This window comes from Rhinopithecus roxellana, chromosome 5 (genome assembly GCF_007565055.1).
Source record: "Rhinopithecus roxellana isolate Shanxi Qingling chromosome 5, ASM756505v1, whole genome shotgun sequence".
NCBI lineage: Eukaryota > Metazoa > Chordata > Mammalia > Primates > Cercopithecidae > Rhinopithecus > Rhinopithecus roxellana.
The window spans coordinates 52,650,321-52,672,327 of NC_044553.1; the positions used below are offsets into that span (position 1 = coordinate 52,650,321).

The window sequence follows — 22,007 nt, forward strand, 5'->3', positions numbered from 1 at the left end:
TGACTGCTCTGCTTCCAGGCTCCTCAGGAGCGGCTAGATACCTCCCTCCTCAGCCCCCAAACCTCCACCCCAAAATAAATGCCTTGTTCCTTCAGTTATCTTCTCTGTCAGACAGACTGACGTAAAAATAACTCTGAGGAGAAAATGAATGAGGAAGGCAGGGCACAATAAAATTTCTGGATTTCAAGACAGTATCTCTTACAAATGGGTAGTTCTAAGAAGTCATTTGAGAATGATGGAGCCACTTTGGCTTACAGGTGTTTTTTTTTTTGAGACGGAGTCTCGCTCTGTCGCCCAGGCTGGAGTGCAGTGGTGCGATCTCGGCTCACCGCAAGCTCCGCCTCCTGGGTTCACACCATTCTCCTGCCTCAGCCTCCAGAGTAGCTGGGACTACAGGTGCCCACCGCCACGCCCGGCTAATTTTTTTGTATTTTTTTTTTTAGTAGAGACGGGGTTTCACCGTGTTAGTCAGGATGGTCTGGGTTTCACCGTGTTAGTCAGGATGGTCTCGATCTCCTGACCTTGTGATCCGCCCGTCTCAGCCTCCCAAAGTGCTGGGATTACAGGCGTGAGCCACCGCGCCCGGCCAGCTTACAGGTGTTGTTACTGGAAAGTTAGCATGGGGCATGGGGAAAGAAGAAAATATTGTTAGACCATGATGTCTAGCAAACTAGAAAGAACTAAATACTTCCCTCAAGAATCCCTTCAACAGAATACCTAACTTTTCTTTTGTGAAAGAAGGGAAACTGGAATGAGATGATGACAATGAATGTTTCTCTGTTCTACACCTTAATATCTGAAGTTCTGTATCTACTTAAAGAGCAGGAACACGGTCTGTTACAAAAACAAAAACAGTTGACAGATTGTTTCAAACAAACTTCATTCAACAAATAGGTAATTCAATGCACTAGGGGAGTTCAAAATTAAATCTTTGTAAAGTGAATTGTTCCCACTTGATTTTTTTCAACCAGACCAGATGTTCAAAGTCTACACTGTATTTGCCTAGTGAAGTGCAACTACACAGAATAGGACAAACGGTGAATGACTTTAAAGTTTTTATTAGGCTCTGTGTGACTATCTCATTAAGCTCTGTGCAAATAGTCCTCCAGCAGAATAAACTGTTTTCCAGGGGCCCATGGGAACTGTCCTTAAGTGACCCAGAAAAAAAAAAAAAAAAAAAGCGTCACTCTGATATACCTATTAATAATGTCTTCCAATTATACAGATGACTGCTTTGTCCCACGGCCAAACTGGGACTGGAATGTTAGGCCCTTGACTCCAACCTGTTCACTAGACCCAGAAGCCAGAACTTAGGTGAGACAAAGGGGGAATGGCAGCTGGGTATATACAGAAAGGCAGAGCTGAGCAGCACAGGTGGCTACATGAAAAATGGCCTGGAGAACTTTCCTGTTGTACTCACTAAGGGCAATGAAAGCCTTAGTGCCTTTGAAAATGTCACCTTCTCCAAGATAACTTCCTTTGAGATACAAGGAAATCTAATTTTAACCCATGAATCGGTTGGGGGATCAAGCTGCTCTGTGGCCTGCCCCATCTCCGGCAAGCAGATGATCTGCTGTTCAGATGTCGCCTTGAGCAACTGCCCAACTGTTTTGAAATTCAGATCAGAATTTACTGCTAAATCATATAAACCACTGACATTCCCACATTACAAGGACAAGGTCCTCCAGCAAGTCATTTCCCAACATCCTGGAAACATGAGTTGCTCAGTGAGGTCATTGTATACTGTGGACATGTGACTGCCTGTGTATCTGTGTATCTGACTCAAACTAATAATCATGCAGCTTTCTGGCACTATATGGGGAAACTACAGACCAAACCCACTGTGAGGCAAAGGGCTGAAAGCTGATTTCCCCCTGGAATCATGTGACTCTTTTAAAATAAGAATCCAGCTGTTGTTTACATCTTGATTTGGTTTATGAGCAACTTGTACACCCTGGTGAGGCCAAGAGCAATGGCATTTAGGCCATATGCCAGGTAAGCAGGGACCAAAAAATACCCTATATGCTAAGCCCATGGAATAAACACAGTGCAATGGTGACATTTGAAATAGGAGGAAGTAAGAAGGGCCCAGACTGTTGGTATACTAATGTAGTGAGCTGAGAATGGCTATTGAAAGATGGTCTTACCTTCAGGCTATAATGAACTTGACTGACTCTAAAGATCCTAAGGAAACTTGTTGTCTTTCATGGGCCCCAGAGGTTGAGCTGACATGAACTAGAAACAATCTCCCAAAGAACGGAGTTACTGAAGTCCACTTTCTCCCAACCTAGAAAGCTAAGAACCTTTCTGAATTTTCACATAATGTGGATTGGAATTGAACATCGCAGGGCTCATGGAATATTAGTGCCACTTGAAATCAACTTTTTAATTACAGTGATGGAAATGAGGCTGGGTGCAGTGGCTCACGCCTGTAATCCCAGCACTTTGGGAGGCTGAGGCGGATGGATTACCTGAGGTCAGGAGTTCAAGACCAGCCTAGCCAATATTGTGAAACCCTATCTCTACTAAAAATACAAAAATTAGTTGGGCATGGTGGCACGCGCCCATAATCCCAGCTACTCAGGAGGCTCAGGCAGGAGAATCACTTGAACCTGGGAGGCGGAGGTTGCAGTGAGCCGAAATTGGGCCACTGCACTCCAGCATGGCAACAGAGCAAGACTCTGTCTCAAAATAAATAAATAAATAAAAATGAAAATAAATAAATACAGTGATTGAAATGTTTATGGTCCCATCATTGGAATTTTATTTTTTTTTAGATGCAGCTTCTCTCTGTTGCTCAGGCTAGAGTGGAGTGGCATGATCTCGGCTCACTGTAACCTCCATCTCCTGGGTTCAAGGGATTCTTGTGCCTCAGGCTCCTGAGTACCTGGGAGTACAGGCACCCAGCTAATTTTTTAGTAGAGACGACGTTTTGCCATGTTGGCCAGGTTGGTCTCTATAACTCCTGAGCTCAAGTGATCTGCTTGCCTCAGCCTCCCAAAGTGCTGGGATTACAGACGTGAGCCGCCGCGCCCAGCCCCAACATTGGAATTTTGATCTCTGGATAATAAAACACTTTTCTGTCATAAGTATTTTAACACCACAGTGGCAATCAAATTATCCTTTAATAAGTGAGAAACTGAGCAGCACAGACTCAAATGGAACCTCAAAAGGAATTCCAGGGCAGAGACCAACCTAGAAACTACAATTTCTAACTCTAGGCTTGGGTCTCAGATCCCTTAGTTTCTCCTTTTATTTCTTTTTTAAAAAAATATTCTAGCGAAGTGTTCTTTAATAAAATATGTAGGGTGGGAAAACTTGCTTTCTCATTATTCATACTTTAATTTCCCACCAAACTGGATAAGCGGCCAAGGGCCACTGTGTTCACATTTCCCCCAGAAAATACTACCAGAGAAGGCTACCATTATGAGATTCTGCATAGTCCTGGAGACAGTCTTCTTGTAGTATAGTATAGTCTTCTGTTCACTTTTTTTTTTTTGGTTAAGACAAGGTCTTGCTCTGTTGCCCAGGCTGGAGTGCAGTGGCACAATCTTGGCTCACTGTTAGCCTCGACCTCCTGTGCTCAAGTGATCCTCTCACCTCAGCCTCCCAATTAACTGTGACCGTAGGTGCGCCACCACACCCATCTAATTTCTTTATTTTTTGGAGGGATGGGGTTTCACTATCTTGCCCAGACTGGTCTTGAACCCCTATGCTGAAATGAGGCACTTTGCCTTTCTCGGCCTCACAAAGCGCTGGAATTACAAGAGTGAGCCACTGTGCCTGGCCCTGTTCACAGTTTGTCTCTTGCTAATTAGGCCACTGAAAAGGACTCTTTTTTTTTTTTTTTTTTTTTTTTTTTTGAGACGGAGTCTCGCTCTGTCACCCAGGCTGGAGTGCAGTGGCCGGATCTCAGCTCACTGCAAGCTCTGCCTCCCGGGTTTACTCCATTGTCCTGCCTCAGCCTCCCGAGTAGCTGGGACTACAGGCGTCCGCCATCTCGCCCGGCTAGTTTTTTTGTATTTTTTTAGTAGAGACGGGGTTTCACCGTGTTAGCCAGGATGGTCTCGATCTCCTGACCTCGTGATCCGCCCGTCTCGGCCTCCCAAAGTGCTGGGATTACAGGCTTGAGCCACCGCGCCCGGCCTTTTTTTTTTTTTTTGAGATGGAGTCTTACTCTGTTGCCCAGGATGGGGAGCAGTGGTACAATCTTGGCTCACAGTAACCTCTGCCTCCCAGGTTCAAGCAATCCTCCCGCCTTAGCCTCCCAAGTAGCTGGGATTACAGGTGTGTGCCACCACGCCCAGCTAATTTCTGTATTTTTAGTAGAAATGAGGTTTCACCATGTTGGCCAGGTGGTCTCGAACTCCTGACCTAAGGTGATCCGCCTGCCTCAGCCTCCCAAAGTGCTGGGACTACAGGCGTGAGCCACCACGCCTGGCTGTTATCTTTTTTAAAGTCGGTTTTCATTAAAGGCCCACTCATATTCTGAGAACAACAGGATACCCTGCTGTGGTTTTTCTTAAAGTTTATGTAGGCTTAGTTATGTAGGCTAAAACATAAAGTTTCTGTTTGCTTAAAGTTATGTAGGCTTATGTAGACTTATGTAAAATTAAATATGAAAGTCAGAGGTGGGTCAATGAGCCTGTTATTATTCTCATTTTTCCCCCTAAATCTCTCTTGCTTCTCATAACTTGCTGTCACTATTCCTGACTAAAATAGAACCCTAAAAAATGGAACAAAAGGAATAGGGTTAAAGCTTAGGGACCTGGTGGTGAGGAATGCTGGTGGATGAATATGGCACCTAGAGGGCTCCTTAAAGGAAAGAGGAAAGTGGTCAAGTCTAGTGGGAGCCAGAAAAAACCTGGAGGCAGAGCTGTTGGATCTGCAACATTCACATCTCCTTCTGGGGTACTGGCTGACTCCTGGGGACTGTTCCTATACAAGACTCTCATCACCCACCACGGCCCTGGCTAGAGCTCCCATGCTGGAGAAGGCCCTGGGTCCCTCGTCCCTCAGTGCCTGCCCTTCCCATGGAGGAACGGCTGCACATGTTCCCTTGGATCCACAGGCCAGTCCTCACTCTCTGGCAATGAGCCTTTCCATTTCATATTTTCAAAAGGAAAAAAAGATGTTTCAAAATCTGAATGTGAACTCCACTTTTGGAGAGCATGTTCTCAACAAGACAAAGTGGAGAGCATGTTCTCAACAAGACATTCACAGACACTCTCAAATGTTTTCATCCTTTCTGACTCCTCCAACCAAAGGCATTTCTCTAAAGCATCTCCCCTTATTCACAAATAAGCTTCGACAACACCAAAGCACCATGGTGACAGGCATTTTATAAATGTTTTATTAGAGACTAAATTGCCACAGTCTACTCCAGATGATTACTTTTTTAAAAATATGTCAAATTTAGGCTGGGTGCAGTGGCTCACATCTGTAATCCCAACACTTTGGGAGGCCAAGGTGGACATATCACTTGAGGCCAGGGGATCGAGACCAGCCTGGCCAAAATGGAGAAATCCTGTGTCTATTAAAAATACAAAAATTAGCCAGGCATGGTGGCAGGCGCCTGTAATTCCAGCTACTCAGGAGGCTGAGGCAGGAGGATCACCTGAACCTGGGAGACGGAGGTTGCAGTGAGTTGAGACTGTACCACTGTACTCCAGCATGGATGACAGAGCAAGGCTCTGTCTCAGAAAAAAAAAAGAAAAAAAATGTCAAATTTAACCTACCCAATTTATAATCCTAGAGTCAAGGGCCCTGGAAACCCAGAAACTAGTACCAGCTCTGCCCTAAAGTAGCTCTACGGATTGGGACATGTCACAGAACCTCTTTGGGTCTCAACCTTTTTACCTAAAAAGTGAGGTTTTACACCAGTCAATGGTGACTCACCCAGCCCTATGGGAGGCCAAGGTGGGAGGATTGCTTGAGCCCAAGAGTTCAAGACCAGCCTAGGCATCATACTGAAATGCTGTTTTTATTTAAAAAAATTTTTTTTAATTAGCCAGCTGGGTGTGGTGGTGTGTGTCTATATTCCTTGATGTATTTTTTTTTCCTTGATATTTTTGTTTTCCTACTCTGGAAGCTGAGGTGGAAGGATTGCTTGAGCCCAGGAGTTTGAGGCTGCAGTGAGCTATAATCACAACACTGCACTCAAGCCTGGGCAACAGAGCAAGACCCTGACTGTAAAAATTTTTTTTTTACATTAATTTTTAAAAGTGAGGTTTTAGGCCGGGCGTGGTGGCTCAAGCCTGTAATCCCAGCACTTTGGGAGGCTGAGACGGGCGGATCACGAGGTCAGGAGATCGAGACCATCCTGGCTAACACGGTGAAACCCCGTCTCTACTAAAAATACAAAAACTAGCCGGGCGAGGTGGCGGGCGCCTGTAGTCCCAGCTACTCGGGAGGCTGAGGCAGGAGAATGGCGTAAACCCGGGAGGCGGAGCTTGCAGTGAGCTGAGATCCGGCCACTGCACTCCAGCCCAGGCGACAGAGCAAGACTCCGTCTCAAAAAAAAAAAAAAAAAAAAAAAGTGAGGTTTTAACCTGATGATTTATAGGTTGCTTCTAGCTCCAAAGTATCTGGCTCCTACGACTCTAAATATAGCCTTCAGGGAAAGCGGAGCTAGTTTATTCTTTTCTGATAATATCAAGCCATTCCTGACTGGGTGTCGTGGCTCACACCTGTAATCCCAACACTTTGGGATGCCAAGGGGGGCGGATCACCGGAAGTTGGAAGTTGGAGACCAGCCTGGCCAACATGGCAAAACCCCGTCTCTACTAAAAATACAAACTAGCCAGGTGTGGTGGTGCACGCCTGTAGTCCCAGCTACCTGGGAGGCTGAGGCAGGAGAATCACTTGAACCTGGGAGGCGGAGGTTGCAGTGAGCCAAGATCACACCACTGCACTCCAGCCTGGACAAGAGAGTGAGACTCTGTCTCAAAAAAAAAAAAAATAAATAAATAAATCAAGCCATTCCTGAAGTCATCACATGCTCCATCATACCTCAGAAGAAATGCTTAAATAATGATTTAATTAATTAATTAACACTGTAACTTTCTGACAGAACACGCAGAAAATTTCAGTTCATTTAGAAGCTGCAGTTTCAGTGTTGGATGCTTCCCTGAAGAATTTGTTTGTTTTTCTGGCTGGTATTCCTATTACCTCAGTTTGAACAAGTATTTTTGCAATTTCTCATTAAATCAGGCTGACATTATCTCCTACTTGGAGAAGCCCTATTCTGGTTTCCGGATCTCTAAAAGTATTTCAGATTTTAGGAAGCTGATGGAACTAGAGGTAGATGCCCCACAGTGGGCCTGATCAGGGCCTGCCTGCAAACCATAGTGGTGCTGATCTCTGTTGCCTGCACACCATCATTCTTCCAGGAAGCACCATGACAGATGCTAGCGGAGTCACAGAGAGGGCACACAGCACTGAGGCCCTTCCCATGCCCTGCCCTCAACTGTAATAAAAGGGGCATGAATCAGGGTTCTTTCACACAACCCACCAGAGCTTTACGGCTCTAGAATCAACTGCTCAGGCTTTGAGATTTTAAGAGTTTATAAAATACAAACAGGAATGTTGTAAAGATGTTTTTATTTTTATTTTTAAAGACAGGGTCTTGCTCTGTTGCCAGATTGGAGTGCAGTGGCACAATCACGGCTCACTGCAGCCTCAGTCTCCCAGGCTCAAGCGATCCTCCCCACTCAGCCTCCCTAGTAGTTGGGACTACAGGCACACACAACCAATGCTTGGCTTTTTAAATTTTTTGTAGAGACTGGGTCTCCCTGTGTTGCCCAGGCTGGTCTCAAACTCCTGGCCTCAAGCAATCCTCCTGCTTCAGCCCTCCAAAGTGCTGGGATTACTGGCATGAGCCATGGTGCCAGGCCTAAAGATGTTTTTAAATCAAGAAAACATTCTGGATTCTAGCATATGTTTGTGGGGCCTGGATGCTAGCCTCTATTTCTGCCTCACATGAGTATAAAGTAGAGACCCCAGCCTGCTCTCGCTTGTCTCCCCAGGCACGTAGGTGGGACATCCCAGCTACCAGCCCAGCCTTCCTATCATTCCTGCCCCTAGTTTGGGGTGAAGGTTGAGGAGAGGCTTGCAGAGGCCGTGGCGGCAGGCTCTGGGATATCTACGGACCTTATAAATTCTAGGGGCCCAGGAAGTCAGAGGATGGTCAACCAGTGGACAGGGAGGGCTGGTGGCCAACTGCCCCATGATGGGGAAGGGGTGCTGGCAAAGCAGAGACAGAGTGGGCCCTCTAGAGCACAGGGCCCGAGGAGCCCCTGACTGTCCAGGCCTGAAGGCTGTACTGCTGCATTCCATTCTAGCCAAAATAAACTAAGTCTTTGGGCCTCTTTAAAGGCACCAAATACTGAAAAGGCTGTGGAGGTTTTCTGTACCTTCATGCGCAGAGCAGGTATGCACCAATTTGAAGAGTAGTTGGTGTGTCTCCCATACTGTGCTGTTCATCGGTGCCATCCCCTGTCTATTCAGTAGATGGGGGTGGTGGAGGCAGCTCCTTTGAATTATGAACTGTCTGGAGAAAAGCAAGCCTGCTGGGGCTCCAGGGCTGAGCATATTTTGGGAGGTTCATCAATTGATTCCTAAAAAAACCACCTTAATTCATAAAATTTGAAGTCTTAAATAAATCTATCAAGGTATGTGATGGGGGCAAACTCTCCCTATAGAAACAGGCTTCCCGAATCTTCAGGCCTCACTGCAGCCAGGCGGGTGGAGTGGAACTGAAGAGTGCACAGGAGTGTATTCATAGCACGTGAATGATTTAGGTCACTGACGGGCTTGGTCCCGAGGGGGCAGCCCGCCCCACCTGACACCACTGCACCAGAGGGTTTCCACTAACTGGAAGACTTTCAGCAAGCCAGAGTTGCTGTCCTGATTTCTTATGCTTAGGTCATTTCTTTTTAAAATCCAATCTGTCTTGCTCTGTGATGTCAGCCTTACTGGAAGTAGAACAAGCCCATACTAGGGAGAAATGTAAATGGTGCACTGTATTTCTCCAAGTCTAACTGTACAGGTTCTCGGAAACTTCCCTAGCCTTAAAAAATCAGGGGAAAAGCCTCTGGAGAAAAAGAGGGGGCCTCCTGGGAATTTATGAGGTTTTGACTTCCTTCTCCTGTGCCAAAACCAAGCTTTAACTCACATCTGTCCTATGTGGGCTGACAAGGAGGGCTTTCTTAAGCCTGAGCAAACACAAACAAGATTATGTACTGTTAGCAGTCTAAGGACCAAATCTAGGTTGCCATTATAGCAGTTTGCTTGTTTTCAACCTTTTAAGGCCTAAGGGAGCTTTCCTGGCAGAGTGGATATAAGCACTGCTGGCTGCTCCAGTAGGTGCCTGGCTACATGCTACCACACAGTGATGCAGAATGTCTACACCCCTCCCCAGATGGAGCAGGAACTGCAGCTGAGCCTCGATAAGGTCCCATTGTCTTTCTGCTGTGTAACTAGTCTGCAGAGGTCCTCCTTGGACATGTGATGGTTAAAAAGGACTACGTATGAAGCACAGAAGAGTCATGGGTTTTTAATTAGATATTTTTCAGATGGCTAAGGGTGGTAATCTTTTAAGAACGTCAACACTTTGGGAGGCCAAGGCAGGAGGCTTGCTCCAGCCCAGAAGTTTGAGACTAGCCTGTGCAACAGAGTGAGACCCCATCTCCACAAAAAAATAAATTAAAAAAATTAGCCAGGCATGGTGTTGGGTACCCATAGTCCCAGCTACTTGGGAGGCTGAGGTGGGAGGATCACTTGAGCCCAGGAGATCCAGGGTGTAGTGAGCCCTGATCGCACCTCTGCACTCCAGCCTGGGTGACAGAGCAAGAGCCTGTCTCAAAAAAAAAAAAAAGAAAAAAAGTGTCAACAGAAAAGAGGGGGCGCATGCCCTTCTCTGCTGCCTGCTCCACTTTTAGACCACTGGAAGTACAAGTGACATCAAATCTGGAGCAAAGACGTAAACTTCCAGGTCTAGAGAGACTTAGTTCCCTTCTCTAAATGATGTAAAATTCCTAATTTGCCAGATGGATATGCCTAAGTAATTCCTAAGGACATTAAATATATATAACTTGGTTAGAGAGGAAGAGAGGGTGAAAACGAAACCAGGTAAAATGAAGGGAAAATTGTGTATCTTGGTGTAAAATTGTAATTCAAACAAGAATGCTGGAGCTCATCACATAGACCTATACTACACACCAGAAGGCTACAAAGACAAGTATCCCCATCTTTATTTCTAGTAAACATCTAGTAAATATCCAACACATCAACACAACTCATCCAACTAGAACACATATCCCTTCACCTCTGATTCATGTTAACCCTCTCAATATCTAGTCTTGTAAGACTCTCTTCCTGTTTCAGATGTAAGGTAACTCAGCTCGGTTACCTAAAGTCATGGCAACATCAACTATTAAGGCTGAGCCAATGTTAAAGCTCTTCTAGTCTTCATTCTCTCATTTTAAGACGAGGGGGTTATGTATCTTGTCCAATACACACAGCTAGTCAGTGGCAAGACCAAAAGTGCAAATTGAGTTCTCTACTCCCAGTGAAGTGTCTTTTAGCCCTTGCTATCTTCCTGATGACTGTTTAAATCAAAAAGCTTTTTGTCTACATGTATCTTGTTCAAGTAGGAAGAGATTTATTTTGAATTGCTTTGGATGGATTAATTCAGATAGAATATTACATGTTGAATAAAAACATACTGTAATATACAGACCATGCTGAATGAAAATACACCATAATATACAACATGGTCTGTATATCACGGTACTTTTTATTCAGCATGCTAAAACCTATGAAGGGATCTATAATCCCTTCTAGGTCACAGTGATCATAGATTTGGGTCACTCACCACTAGAGGGCACTCAGATTTTCCCAGTTAGTTTACAGAGGCTTCCAATTGCAGCGTACAAAATGAATTTTGTCAACACGGCGACATTTCCTATCAGTAATAACAAGTAGATAGCCATTTCCCCAGAAATATTAAGTGGATGCAAACATACTGGTTCTGGGCATTTATATAAGTGTATATATAAATTTATAAATTAGGCTGGGCGCAGTGGCTCACACCTGTAATCCTAGCACTTTGGGAGGCCGAGGCGGGCAGATCATCTGAGGTCAGGAGTTCAAAACCAACCTGGCCAACATGGTGAAACCCCGTCTCTACGAAAAAAAAAAAAAAAAATTAGCTGGGCATGATAGTGGGTGCTTGTAATCCCAGCTACTCAGGAGGCTGAGGCAGGAGAATCGCTTGAACCCAGAAGGCCGAAGGCTGCAGTGAGCCACAATCGTGCCACTGCACTCCAGTCTGGGTGACAGAGCGAGACTCTGTCTCCAACAAACAAACAAACAAACAAACAAACAAAATATATAAATTAGACACACTCACACACACACACACACTCTTAAAAAAAAACTTTTTTTGGCTGGGTGAGGTGGCTCACACCTGTAATCCCAGGACTTGGGGAGGCCGAGGCAGGCGGATCACCTGAGGTTGGGAGTTTGAGACCAGTCTGACCAACATGGAGAAATCCTGTCTCTACTAAAAATACAAAATTAGCCAGGCATGGTGGCGCATGCCTGTAATCCCAGCTACTCAGGAGGCTGAGGCAGGATAATGGCTTGAACCTGGGAGGCAGAGGTTGCGGTGAGCCGAGATTGCACCACTATATTCCAGCCTGGGCGACAAGAGCGAGACTTCCTCTCAAAAAAAATTTGCCATATATATATGGCTGGGCATAGTGGCTCATATATATATTATATATATATTTCATATATATATGATATATGATATCATATGATAATCCCAGCACTTTGGGAGGCCAAGGTGGGTGGATCACCTAAGGTCAGGAGTTCAAGACCAGCCTGGCCAACATGGTGAAACCCCGTGTCTACTAAAAATACAAATATCTCATTTATATATGATATATGATATATATATGAGAAATATATATATATACACATATGATATATATCAGACACTATGCCCAGAACCAGTAGTTTTCCATCCACTTAATATTTCTGGCAAAATGTGGAAAAATGGCTGTGTGTTTATGCACGTACTCATACATACACACACATACAAATAAGTGTATGTATATATACACATAAACATATTGTTATACTTTGTATATAGTTATATTCTAATATATATAAATATTTATATATAACATTTGTTATAGTTAATTTACTATTTTAGATTGAAACTTGATGTGTTCTTCAAGGACTCAAGTGGTAGATAGATTTTTGAAGTAAAAAATAAACTTCAAAGTTAGCTGGCCTCCCAAACACTGGCACAAAGCCTAAGGGCTCCTGCCAAAATCTGGGGGCCTGCAGTACTCTAAGCAAATCATGCTTGTTTTGAGGGTACTTGGATATTGTGATTTAAAAGAGACAGAAGAAAAGGAGAAAAGGAGAACTTTCTCTGCTATCAAGGAAATGAATACATTTGATAGCAAGGATTACAAGCCAGGCAATTTCTTTAACCTTCCAGTTTATCAACACTGAAGGCCTTATTCTGGTCATGTAGGGCATTTCTAGATATTTATACCTGGAACCCTGGAAATCCAGTTTCTGTAGGAGGACTAAACACTTTTTTGGCTGTGTTATTTAAATTTTGAAAATGCCTATTCCATATGCTTAAAGGAAATTAAATGAACAAATAGTAGCTATTAACTACTATGAGAGCGCTGTCCTGCCTGAAAAAAAAAAAAATCTTAAGAATCATCTTGCCAAGTACAGTGGTTCACGCCTGTAATCCCAGCACTTTGGGAGGCCAAGGTGGGTGGATCACCTGAGGTCAGGAGTTGGAGACCAGCCTGGCCAACATGGTGAAACCCCGTCCATGTCTAATAAAAATACAAAAATTAGCTGGGCGTGGTGGTGGTGGGTGCCTGTAATGCCTCAGGAGGCTAAGGCAGGAGAATCACCTGAACCCAAGAGGCAAAGGTTGAAGTGAGGTGGAAGTTGCAGTGGGCAGAGATTGCTCCATTGCACTCCAGCCTGGGCAAGAAGAGCGAAACTCCATCTCAAAAGAAAAAAAAAAGAATTGTCTTGTTGAAGAAGGGTGACGAGGTGGGGGAGGAGTTCTGCAGAACACCCACACCTCCAGCTGTCTTGTCATGGTTGTTGGTGATGAACACTCTGGACTGCTGAATAGTTTTCCTGCTCCGTGGCACTTACCTGATAAGGACTAGAGTGCGCTTGCCAAGTACCGTGGAAAACAGTATTGAAAAAGGATACATCTAATTCACTCTGGAAGAGAGAAAAAGAGTGCAAGGGTGAGAACAAAGACATTGGGACCCGTTGCTCTTAGCAGAGTCAGACTGAAGAGGCTTCTGCATCCATAGCAGTGGCCTCTCCTACCTGCTGCTGGACTTGGAGGCCACAGCAGTCTGACTCTGCCAAGGCCCTGAGTTTGGGACTGTAATTTTTTTAAAAATAGGCTGTAGTTCAAAGGAATTTTACAGGCCAGTACCATTCATCTTTAGAAAGCAGAGGGAAAAAGAAACTAACTCAACCTTTACAGATGTAGGTAATTTGATGTGTGTATCAGAGATGGTAACAATGTGCCACATCTTTGAATCCACTAATGTTACTTCTAGGAGTTTATCCCAAGGAAAAAATTAGACAATGGCACAATCATATATGACAGGATATTCAGGGTAATGGTGCTTGTAATAGCAAATTATTGATAATAACCTAAATATCTATCAAGGAGGAGAACTAAGTAAACCGTAGCATATCCACAAATGACAATGTAGAAATATAAGTACTTACATATTGTTTAAAAAAGTTATAAAATGCATACATAGTATTATCCTATGTATGCATGTATACAGATCAAGATATATATGGTTATATAGCTACAGACAGACATAGAAACTCTAAAAGGAAATGTACCTAACAGCAGTTATCAGTAACTGATGGGCTTACTGATGATCTTCTTCTCACTTAAAAAAAAATCTATTTTATTTATTTATTTCGAGAAAGTCTTTATATATTTTGAGTCAGTGTGTCACCCAGGCTGGAGTGCAGTGGCATGATCTTGGTTCATTGCAACCTCCGCTTCCTGTGTTCAAGTGATCCTCCCACCTCTGCCTCCCAAGTAGCTGGGACTAGAGGTGTGCGCCACCACACCTGGCTAATTTTTGTATTTTTTTGTAGAGACGGGGTTTTGCCATGTTGCCCAGGCTGGCCTTGAACTCCTGAGCTCAAGCGATCCACCTGCCTCAGTCTCCCAAAGTGCTGGGATTATAGGTGTGAGCCATCATGCCTGGCCAAAAAATACATTACTTTTTAAAGAGCAAGTTTTAGGTTCAGAGTAAAATTGAGGGGGAGGTACACAGACATCCCATCCCCTATGTCCCTCCGAATGTGCAGCCTCCTCCTATGGTCAGCATTCCCCACCACAGTGGTACATTTGTTAAAACTGACAAACCTACACCATTCTCACCCAAAGGCCACAGTTTACATTAGGGTTCACTCTGGTGGTGTACGTTCTATAGGTTTAGACAAATGTATAATTACATGTATTCGCTTTCCTCTTTCTCTTTGCTTATATGTTTTAAAATTTTTTAAATAAAATAAAATAGATATTCATATAGTGAAAAAAGTATGGAGGAAGAAAAAAGTAAAGAGAATTAAGTTCAAATATGAAAGGACTTAAGGTTTGTCAAATGCAGCACGGAAAATCCCCTGATATCACTTCTTCAACAGCAACAACCCTCACCTGTGGCAAAGCCGTGTCCTTTGAAGCTTACTGGGGTTGGCTTTTTGTTTTAAAAATGTGATGCTGGGATGCTTCTCTCAGCCCCAGACAGCATGAGACTGATCTCCAAATTTAAGATTTGGAAATTCTCGAAGATTAAAAATAGCCACAGAAAGAATGTTTAAAATTCACAAACCTAAAAATAAATCTTACATGACAAGGCTGTCGCTGTGAGGGGGACAGATCCTGTTTTCTTTCCCAGAGTGTTCTTTTCCCTCTTCCTCTTCTTCTTTTTGCTATGGTTTGATCCTAAGCCAAGCTGTCCCTTAGTATCTACCGTCCAAGTCCTGCAGAATCACCTAACTGAAATTAAATTCTAATCTTTACTTTTGTGGTTTATGTGGTCCCTGACTCTCCCTAAAATTATACCTATAATTCAGTAATATGCTATTTATTCTGTTACTGAATATAATAATAATAATTTTTAAAACCTTAGCAATGATAGTACTTGTACCCACTTTTTATTCTCCTAGGCTTAGAACATTATTATTTTGGGAAATTATATTCTTCTTGGTGGGTGTCACCTTGAAATGGCTAATCATAGTCAGCTCTGATCATAGACCCTGACTTGCAACTAGTCCGTCTGAACAAGAAAGTGGTCATCACAAGGTAAGCGGAAGTGAGAGCTATGCTGTCCAATATGGTAAACACCAGCCTCATGTGGAGATTTAAATTAAGTAAAATTAAAACTTCATTTCCTCAGTTATACTAACTGCATTTCAAGTGCTCAAGAGCCACATCTGGCTAATGCCTACTGTATTGGATGGCACAGGTACAGAACATTCCTATCTCTGCAGAAAGTTTTACTGAATAGTGCTGCTCTATGTCACATAGAGATAGATTTTAAAGCCAGTCTCCATGTCCTCTGTCCTCTAAGGCCAGTCTCTGGAATGACCACCTCTTGGTCTCTTTCGGCTTTGGAAGGCACCAGCCCCTTCCTGGCCAGAGGCATCACCATATCACAGACCACTAGGTGTGTTCCCAACACCAACTCTTGAATCAAGAAAAGGCTGACAGCAGCCAGGTGCGGTGGCTTACGCCTGTAATCCCAGCACTTTAGGAGGCCGAGGCAGGCGGATCAAGAGGTAAGGAAATCAAGACCATCCTGGCCAACATGGTGAAACCCCGACTCTACTAAAAATACAAAAATTGGCCGGGCACGGTGGCTCAAGCCTGTAATCCTAGCACTTTGGGAGGCCGAGATGGGCAGATCATGAGGTCAGGAGATCGAGACCATCCTGGCTAACACGGTGAAACTCCGTCTCTACTAAAAAAATACAACAGCCTGTAATCCCAGCGCTTTGGGAGGCCGAGACGGGCGGATCACGAGGTCAGAAGATCGAGACCATCCTGGCTAACATGGTGAAACCCCGTCTCTACTAAAAAATACAAAAAACTAGCCGGGTGAGGTGGCGGGCGCCTGTAGTCCCAGCTACTCGGGAGGCTGAGGCAGGAGAATGGCGTAAACCCGGGAGGCGGAGCTTGCAGTGAGCTGAGATCCGGCCACTGCACTCCAGCCCGGGCGACAGAGCGAGACTCCGTCTCAAAAAAAAAAAAAAAAAAAAAAAAAAAAAAAAATACAACAAAAACTAGCCAGGCGAGGTGGCGGGCACCTGTAGTCCCAACTACTCCGGAGGCTGAGGCAGGAGAATGGCCTAAACCCGGGAGGCAGAGCTTACAGTGAGCTGAGATCCGGCCACTGTACTCCAGCCTGGGCGACAGAGTGAGACTCCGTCTCCAAAAAAAAAAAAAAAAAAAAAAAAAAACAAAAATTAGCTGGGTGTGGTGGCATGTGCCTGTAATCCCAGCTACTCGGGAGGCTGAGCAGGAGAACTGCTTGAACCAGGGAGTCGGAGGTTGCAGTGAGCCAAGATCGACAGAGCGAGACTCCATCTCAAAAAAAAAAAAGAAAAAACCAAAAACGCTGACAGCAAGCCTCATGCACTAAGGCAGTGATTACCAAAATTAAGCATGTATCAGAATCACCTGGAAGCCTTCTTAAACCAGATTTCTGGGCCTCAACCTAGAGCTTCGGATGCAATGGTCTGGGGTAGGACCCAGAATTTGAATTTCTAACAAGTCCTCAACTTATGCTAATGGTCCAGGAATCAGACTTTGAGAACGGTTGCACTAAGACGACGAAGACAGGCTAGCTGACTGTCCCATGAAGAAGGAGTTTGCCAAACCTCACTTCAGGCATTAGGAGGTGGGCTGAAGACATAACTTCCTAATCTGCGTTTTGCCCTTTCCGGGTTTTAGTGCACACAGTATTACTAATTAGGGAGCACATTCTGCTCACTGCCTCAGGAAGAAGCTTGGAAACAATTCCTTAATTGTTTTTATTTAAATGCGAAATGAAATAAAACAACTTTAAAAAATAAGCTTGCGCTAGCCGGGTGTGGTGGCTCACACCTGTAATCCCAGCACTTTGGGAGGCTGAGGTGGGTGGATCACCTCAGGTTGGCAGTTCGAGACCAGCCTGACCAACATGGAAAAAGGAAAAACCTTGTCTCTACTAATAATACAAAAATTAGCCAGGTGTGGTGGCGCATGCCTGCAATCCCAGCTACTTGGGAGGCTGAGGCATGAGAATTGCTTGAACCTGGGAAGCGGAGGTTGTGGTGAGCCGAGATCACGTTATTGCACTCCAACCTGGGCAACAAGAGCAAAACTCCGTCTCAAAAAAAAAAAAAAGCTTATGCCACTGCTACTTCTCAAGAATATCTAACTAAAGCCCAGGAAGGCCTAAAACATCTTTGTCGACTCTTTTTTAAAAGACTGGTGAGTTTCAAACTTACTACAAAGCTACAGAAATCAAGAGTGTGCTACTGATGTAAGCTAGACATAGAGATCAATGGAACAAAAGTGAGAGGCCAGAAATAAACACGTACATTTATGGCCAATTGATTTACTGATAAGGGTGCCAAGACAATTCATTAGGGGAAAAGAACAGTCTTGAATAAATGATGTTGGAACAATTGATTCTTTACAAATGAACAGGAGAAAATATTTTCAAATCATGTATCTGATAAGGGACTTGTATTCAGAATATATAAAGAACTCCTGCAACTCAACAATAAGATAACAAATAATGCAATTTAAAAATGGACAAAGGATTTGAGCAGACATTTCTCCCAAGAAGATAGACAAATGGCTAATATACATATGAAAAGATGCTCGACATCCTTATCCATTAGTGAAACACAAATGACACCTACAATTCATTGGCCTCTATACCACTTTACATCTACAGGGATGGCTATCATATAAAAGACAGATAAGAACAAGTTTTGGTGAGGATGTGGAGAAACTGAAACCCTCATGCACTCCTGATGGGTCTTTGAATCACACCAACACTTTGGAAAACAGTTTGGCAGTTCATCAAAATGCTAAACATGGAGTTACCACATCGCACTCCTAGGTAGCCCAAGAGAACTGAAAGCATGGTTCTATGCAAAAACGTGTCCACGAATGTTCATATAAGCATTATTTACAATAGCCAAAAACTGGAAATAACTCAACTGTCTACCAGCTGATGAATGGATAAAAAAATTTGGTATATGCATCCATACAATGGAATATCATCTGGCAAGAAAAAGGAAAGAAGTATTGACATGTGCTACAACATGGATGGATCTTGAAAACACTACACTCAATCCAAGAAGCCAGTCACACCAAAATCACATGTTGTACAATTATATTTATACGAAATATCTAGACCAGACAAATCTATAGAGACAGAAAGTAGATTAGATATATATCCAAAAGAAAGGAAATCAATGCATTGAAGAGATGTCTGCAGTCCAATGTTTATTGTAGCACTGTTCACAATAGCCAAAATATGGAATCAACCAAAGCACCCATCAATGAATGAATGAAGAAAATATGGTGTATATACACAATGGAATACTATTCAGCCATAAAAAAGAATTAAACCCTATCATTTGCAGAAACACATATGGAACTGAAGGTCATTATGTTAAGTGAAATAAGCCAGGCACAGAAAGACAAATATCACATGTTCTCATTCATGTGGGAAGTAAAAAAGTAGGTATCATAAAGATAGACAGTAAATTGGTGGTGACCCAAAGCTGGGAAAGGAAGAGGCAAAGAGGAAATGAAGAGAGTTAGATTAATAGGTGCAAATACGCAATTAGATAGAAGAAATAAGACCTAGTGTTTGATAAATCAGTAGGGTGACTATGGTAAACAATAATCTATTGTATATTTCAAAAGAGCTAAGAGAATAATTCGAATGTTCCTAACATAAAGAAAATATAAATATTTAAGGTGATGGAGATCCCAATTACCCTGATTTGGTTTTTATACATTATATGAATGTATCAAATTATCACAAGTATCATGAAAATATCTACATCTCTTATGTATCAATATAAAAAATAAAAAACTCACCAAGAAAAAAGGATAGATCACTAGTTACCTGGTGTGTGTGGAGGGGGATAATGAGGGGAAATGCTAATGGGTATGTTTCCTTGTCAAGTGATAAAATTTCCTAAAATCCTCCCACCTCATCCTCCTGAGTATCTGTCACTATAGGTGCTTGCCACCACACCCAGCTTTATTACATATGTTTATTTATTTATTTATTTTGAGACGGAGTCTCCCTCCCGGGTTCATGTCCTTCTCCTGCCTCAGCCTCCCTAGTAGCTAGGACTATAGGCGTGGGCCACCGCGCCCAGCTACTTTTTGTATTTTAGTAGAGAGGGGGTTTCACCATGTTAGCCAGGATGGTCTCGATCTCCTGATCTCGTGATCCGCCCACCTCAGCCTCCCAAAGTGCTGGGATTACAGGCGTGAGCCACCGTGCCTGACTTATTTTATTTATTTATTTATTTATTTGAGATGGAGTCTCGCTATGTCACCAAGGCTGGAGCACAGTGGTGGGATCTCGGCTCACTACAACCTCTGCCTCCTGGGTTCAAGCAATTCTCTGCCTCAGCCTTCCAAGTAGCTGGGATTACAGTCAAGTGCCACCATGCCCAACTAATTTTTTTGTTTTGTTTTGTTTTGTTTTGTTTGAGACGGAGTCTCGCTCTGTCGCCCGGGCTGGAGTGCAGTGGCCGGATCTCAGCTCACTGCAAGCTCCGCCTCCCGGGTTCATGCCATTCTCCTGCCTCAGCCTCCCGAGTAGCTGGGACTACAGGCGCCCGCCACCTTGCCCGGCTAGTTTTTTGTATTTTTTAGTAGAGACGGGGTTTCACCGTGTTAGCCAGGATGGTCTCGCTCTCCTGACCTCGTGATCCGCCCGTCTCAGCCTCCCAAAGTGCTGGGATTACAGGCTTGAGCCACCGCACCCGGCTATAAGAGGGTTTTTTGTTTTTTTTTCCAGTTCTTTATAAAGATCTCAGGCATACATAGGCTTGTAATACTTTGGATAAACCAGCAGGAAAGATAAAGAAAATCTGGCATCACTTAAGTTTTAATTTTTACTTATTAAAACTCTGTATTAACACATGTTCTTGATATAGGTCCAAAGAGACTCAATTTCTGGCAAACTGGGTTGAGGAAGTAAACCATTTTTTAGCCATTAGACTTACCACTCGGCTGAAATACTCATCTAAAACTTCCACAAAGTTATGAATGAATTCATAAATAGCCATCTCATTCTAAAATAAAAGAAGAAAGGTAGAATCAATTTTAGTATGGCCCTCATTTAAATCAGACATAGAACATCCCAGTCAGCTTCCAGCTTTTAGTGAACTGATAATATGAGGAAAGTAGCCTCCCACTGACAAATACTCGGAACAGTTCTATACTCACTTGTTTAAAAGATGCTTATCAATAGGGGAAATGTAGATAAACCTTAACCTCTAGGATTTTTTTTTTTTTGGCCAGGTTTAGTGGTTCATATCTGTAATCCTAGCAAGTTGGGAGGCCAAGGTGAGAGGATGGCTTGGGGCCAGGAGTTCAAGACCAGCCTAGGCAATATAGTGAGACTCTGTCTCCACAAAAAATTTAAAAAACTAGCCAGGTGTGGTGTTGCATGCCTCTAGTCTCAGCTACTCATGAGGTTGAGGCAGGAGGATGGCTTGACCCCAGGAGTTCAAGGCTGCAGTAAGCTACGATGGCACCACTGTACTCCAGCCTGGGAAACAGAGCGAGGTCCTGTCTTAAAAAACAAAAAGGCCATGCGTGGTGGCTCACACCTGTAATCCCCACCACTTTGGGAGGACGAGGTGGGAGGATCACTTGAGCCCAGAAGTTCAAGATCAGCCTGGGCAACATAATGAGATCCCTTCTTTACAAAAAATAAAAAAATAGGCTGGGCGTAATGGCTCATGCCTGTAATCCTAGCACTTTGGGAGGCCGAGATGGGCAGATCACTTGAGGTCAGGAGCTCAAGACCAGCCTTGCCAACACAGTGAAACTTCGTCTCTACTAAAAATACAAAAATTAGCTGGGCATGGTGGCACACGCTTGTAATCCCAGCTACATGGGAGGCTGAGGCAGGAGAATTGCTTGAACCCAGGAGGAACACTTGAACCTGGCAGGCTGAGATTGAAGTGAGCCAAGATCGTGCCACTGTACTCCAACCTGAGTGACATAGCGAGACTCTGTCTCAAAAAAAAAAAAAAACAAAAAACAAAAATAAATAAATAAATAAATAAAGTAAAAATATCCAGATATCTTGGCATGAGCCTGTAGTCTTAGGTACTCGGGATCGTGATGCTGAGGTGGAAGGATTACTTCAGGCCAAGAGGTCAAGGCTGCAGTGAGAGGTGAAGGTGCCACTGCATTCTAGCCTGGGAGACAGAGAGAGACCCCTCCTTAAAAAACTTAGGCCAGGTGTGGTGGCTCACGCCTGTAATCCCAGCACTATGGGAGGCTGAGGCAGGTGGATCATGGGGTCAGGAGATCGAGATCATCCTGGCCAAAAGGTGAAACCCCGTCTCTACTAAGAATACAAAAATTAGCTGGGCGTGGTGGTGGGGACCTGTAGTCCTAGCTACTCGGGAGGCTGAGGCAGGAGAATCGCTTGAACTCAGGAGGCGGGGGTTGTAGTGAGCCGAGGTGGCGCCACTGCACTCTAGCCTGGTGACAAGGTGAGACTGTCTCCAAAAGAATCTTTTTTTTGAAGTCTATGATAAATCTAGCCAGATTAAAATCTTAGTGTCTAGTATTTAGAGTTCTTAGCTCCATTTCCTGACTTTACCACAAATTGGCTTAAGCAATTGTTCAGGTTCTTCATGCC

General features: G+C 43.8%; 1 protein-coding gene across 3 annotated transcripts in view; it reads right to left on the minus strand.

Annotated features, from left to right (window-relative positions):
- The window catches only part of AP4S1 (adaptor related protein complex 4 subunit sigma 1), a 114,181-nt gene that overhangs the window by 33,377 nt on the left and 58,797 nt on the right, over nt 1–22,007 (minus strand). Inside the window, exons 4-5 of one of the 3 annotated variants that reach the window (XM_030931678.1) lie at nt 20,353–20,421; nt 13,207–13,278 (exon numbers count right to left, since the gene is read on the minus strand). In XM_030931678.1, the coding sequence (XP_030787538.1) occupies nt 13,207–13,278; nt 20,353–20,421 (141 nt within the window). The remainder of the gene's footprint in view (nt 1–13,206; nt 13,279–20,352; nt 20,422–22,007) is intronic. The other 2 variants (XM_010374663.2, XM_030931679.1) reach the window with 2 other exon arrangements.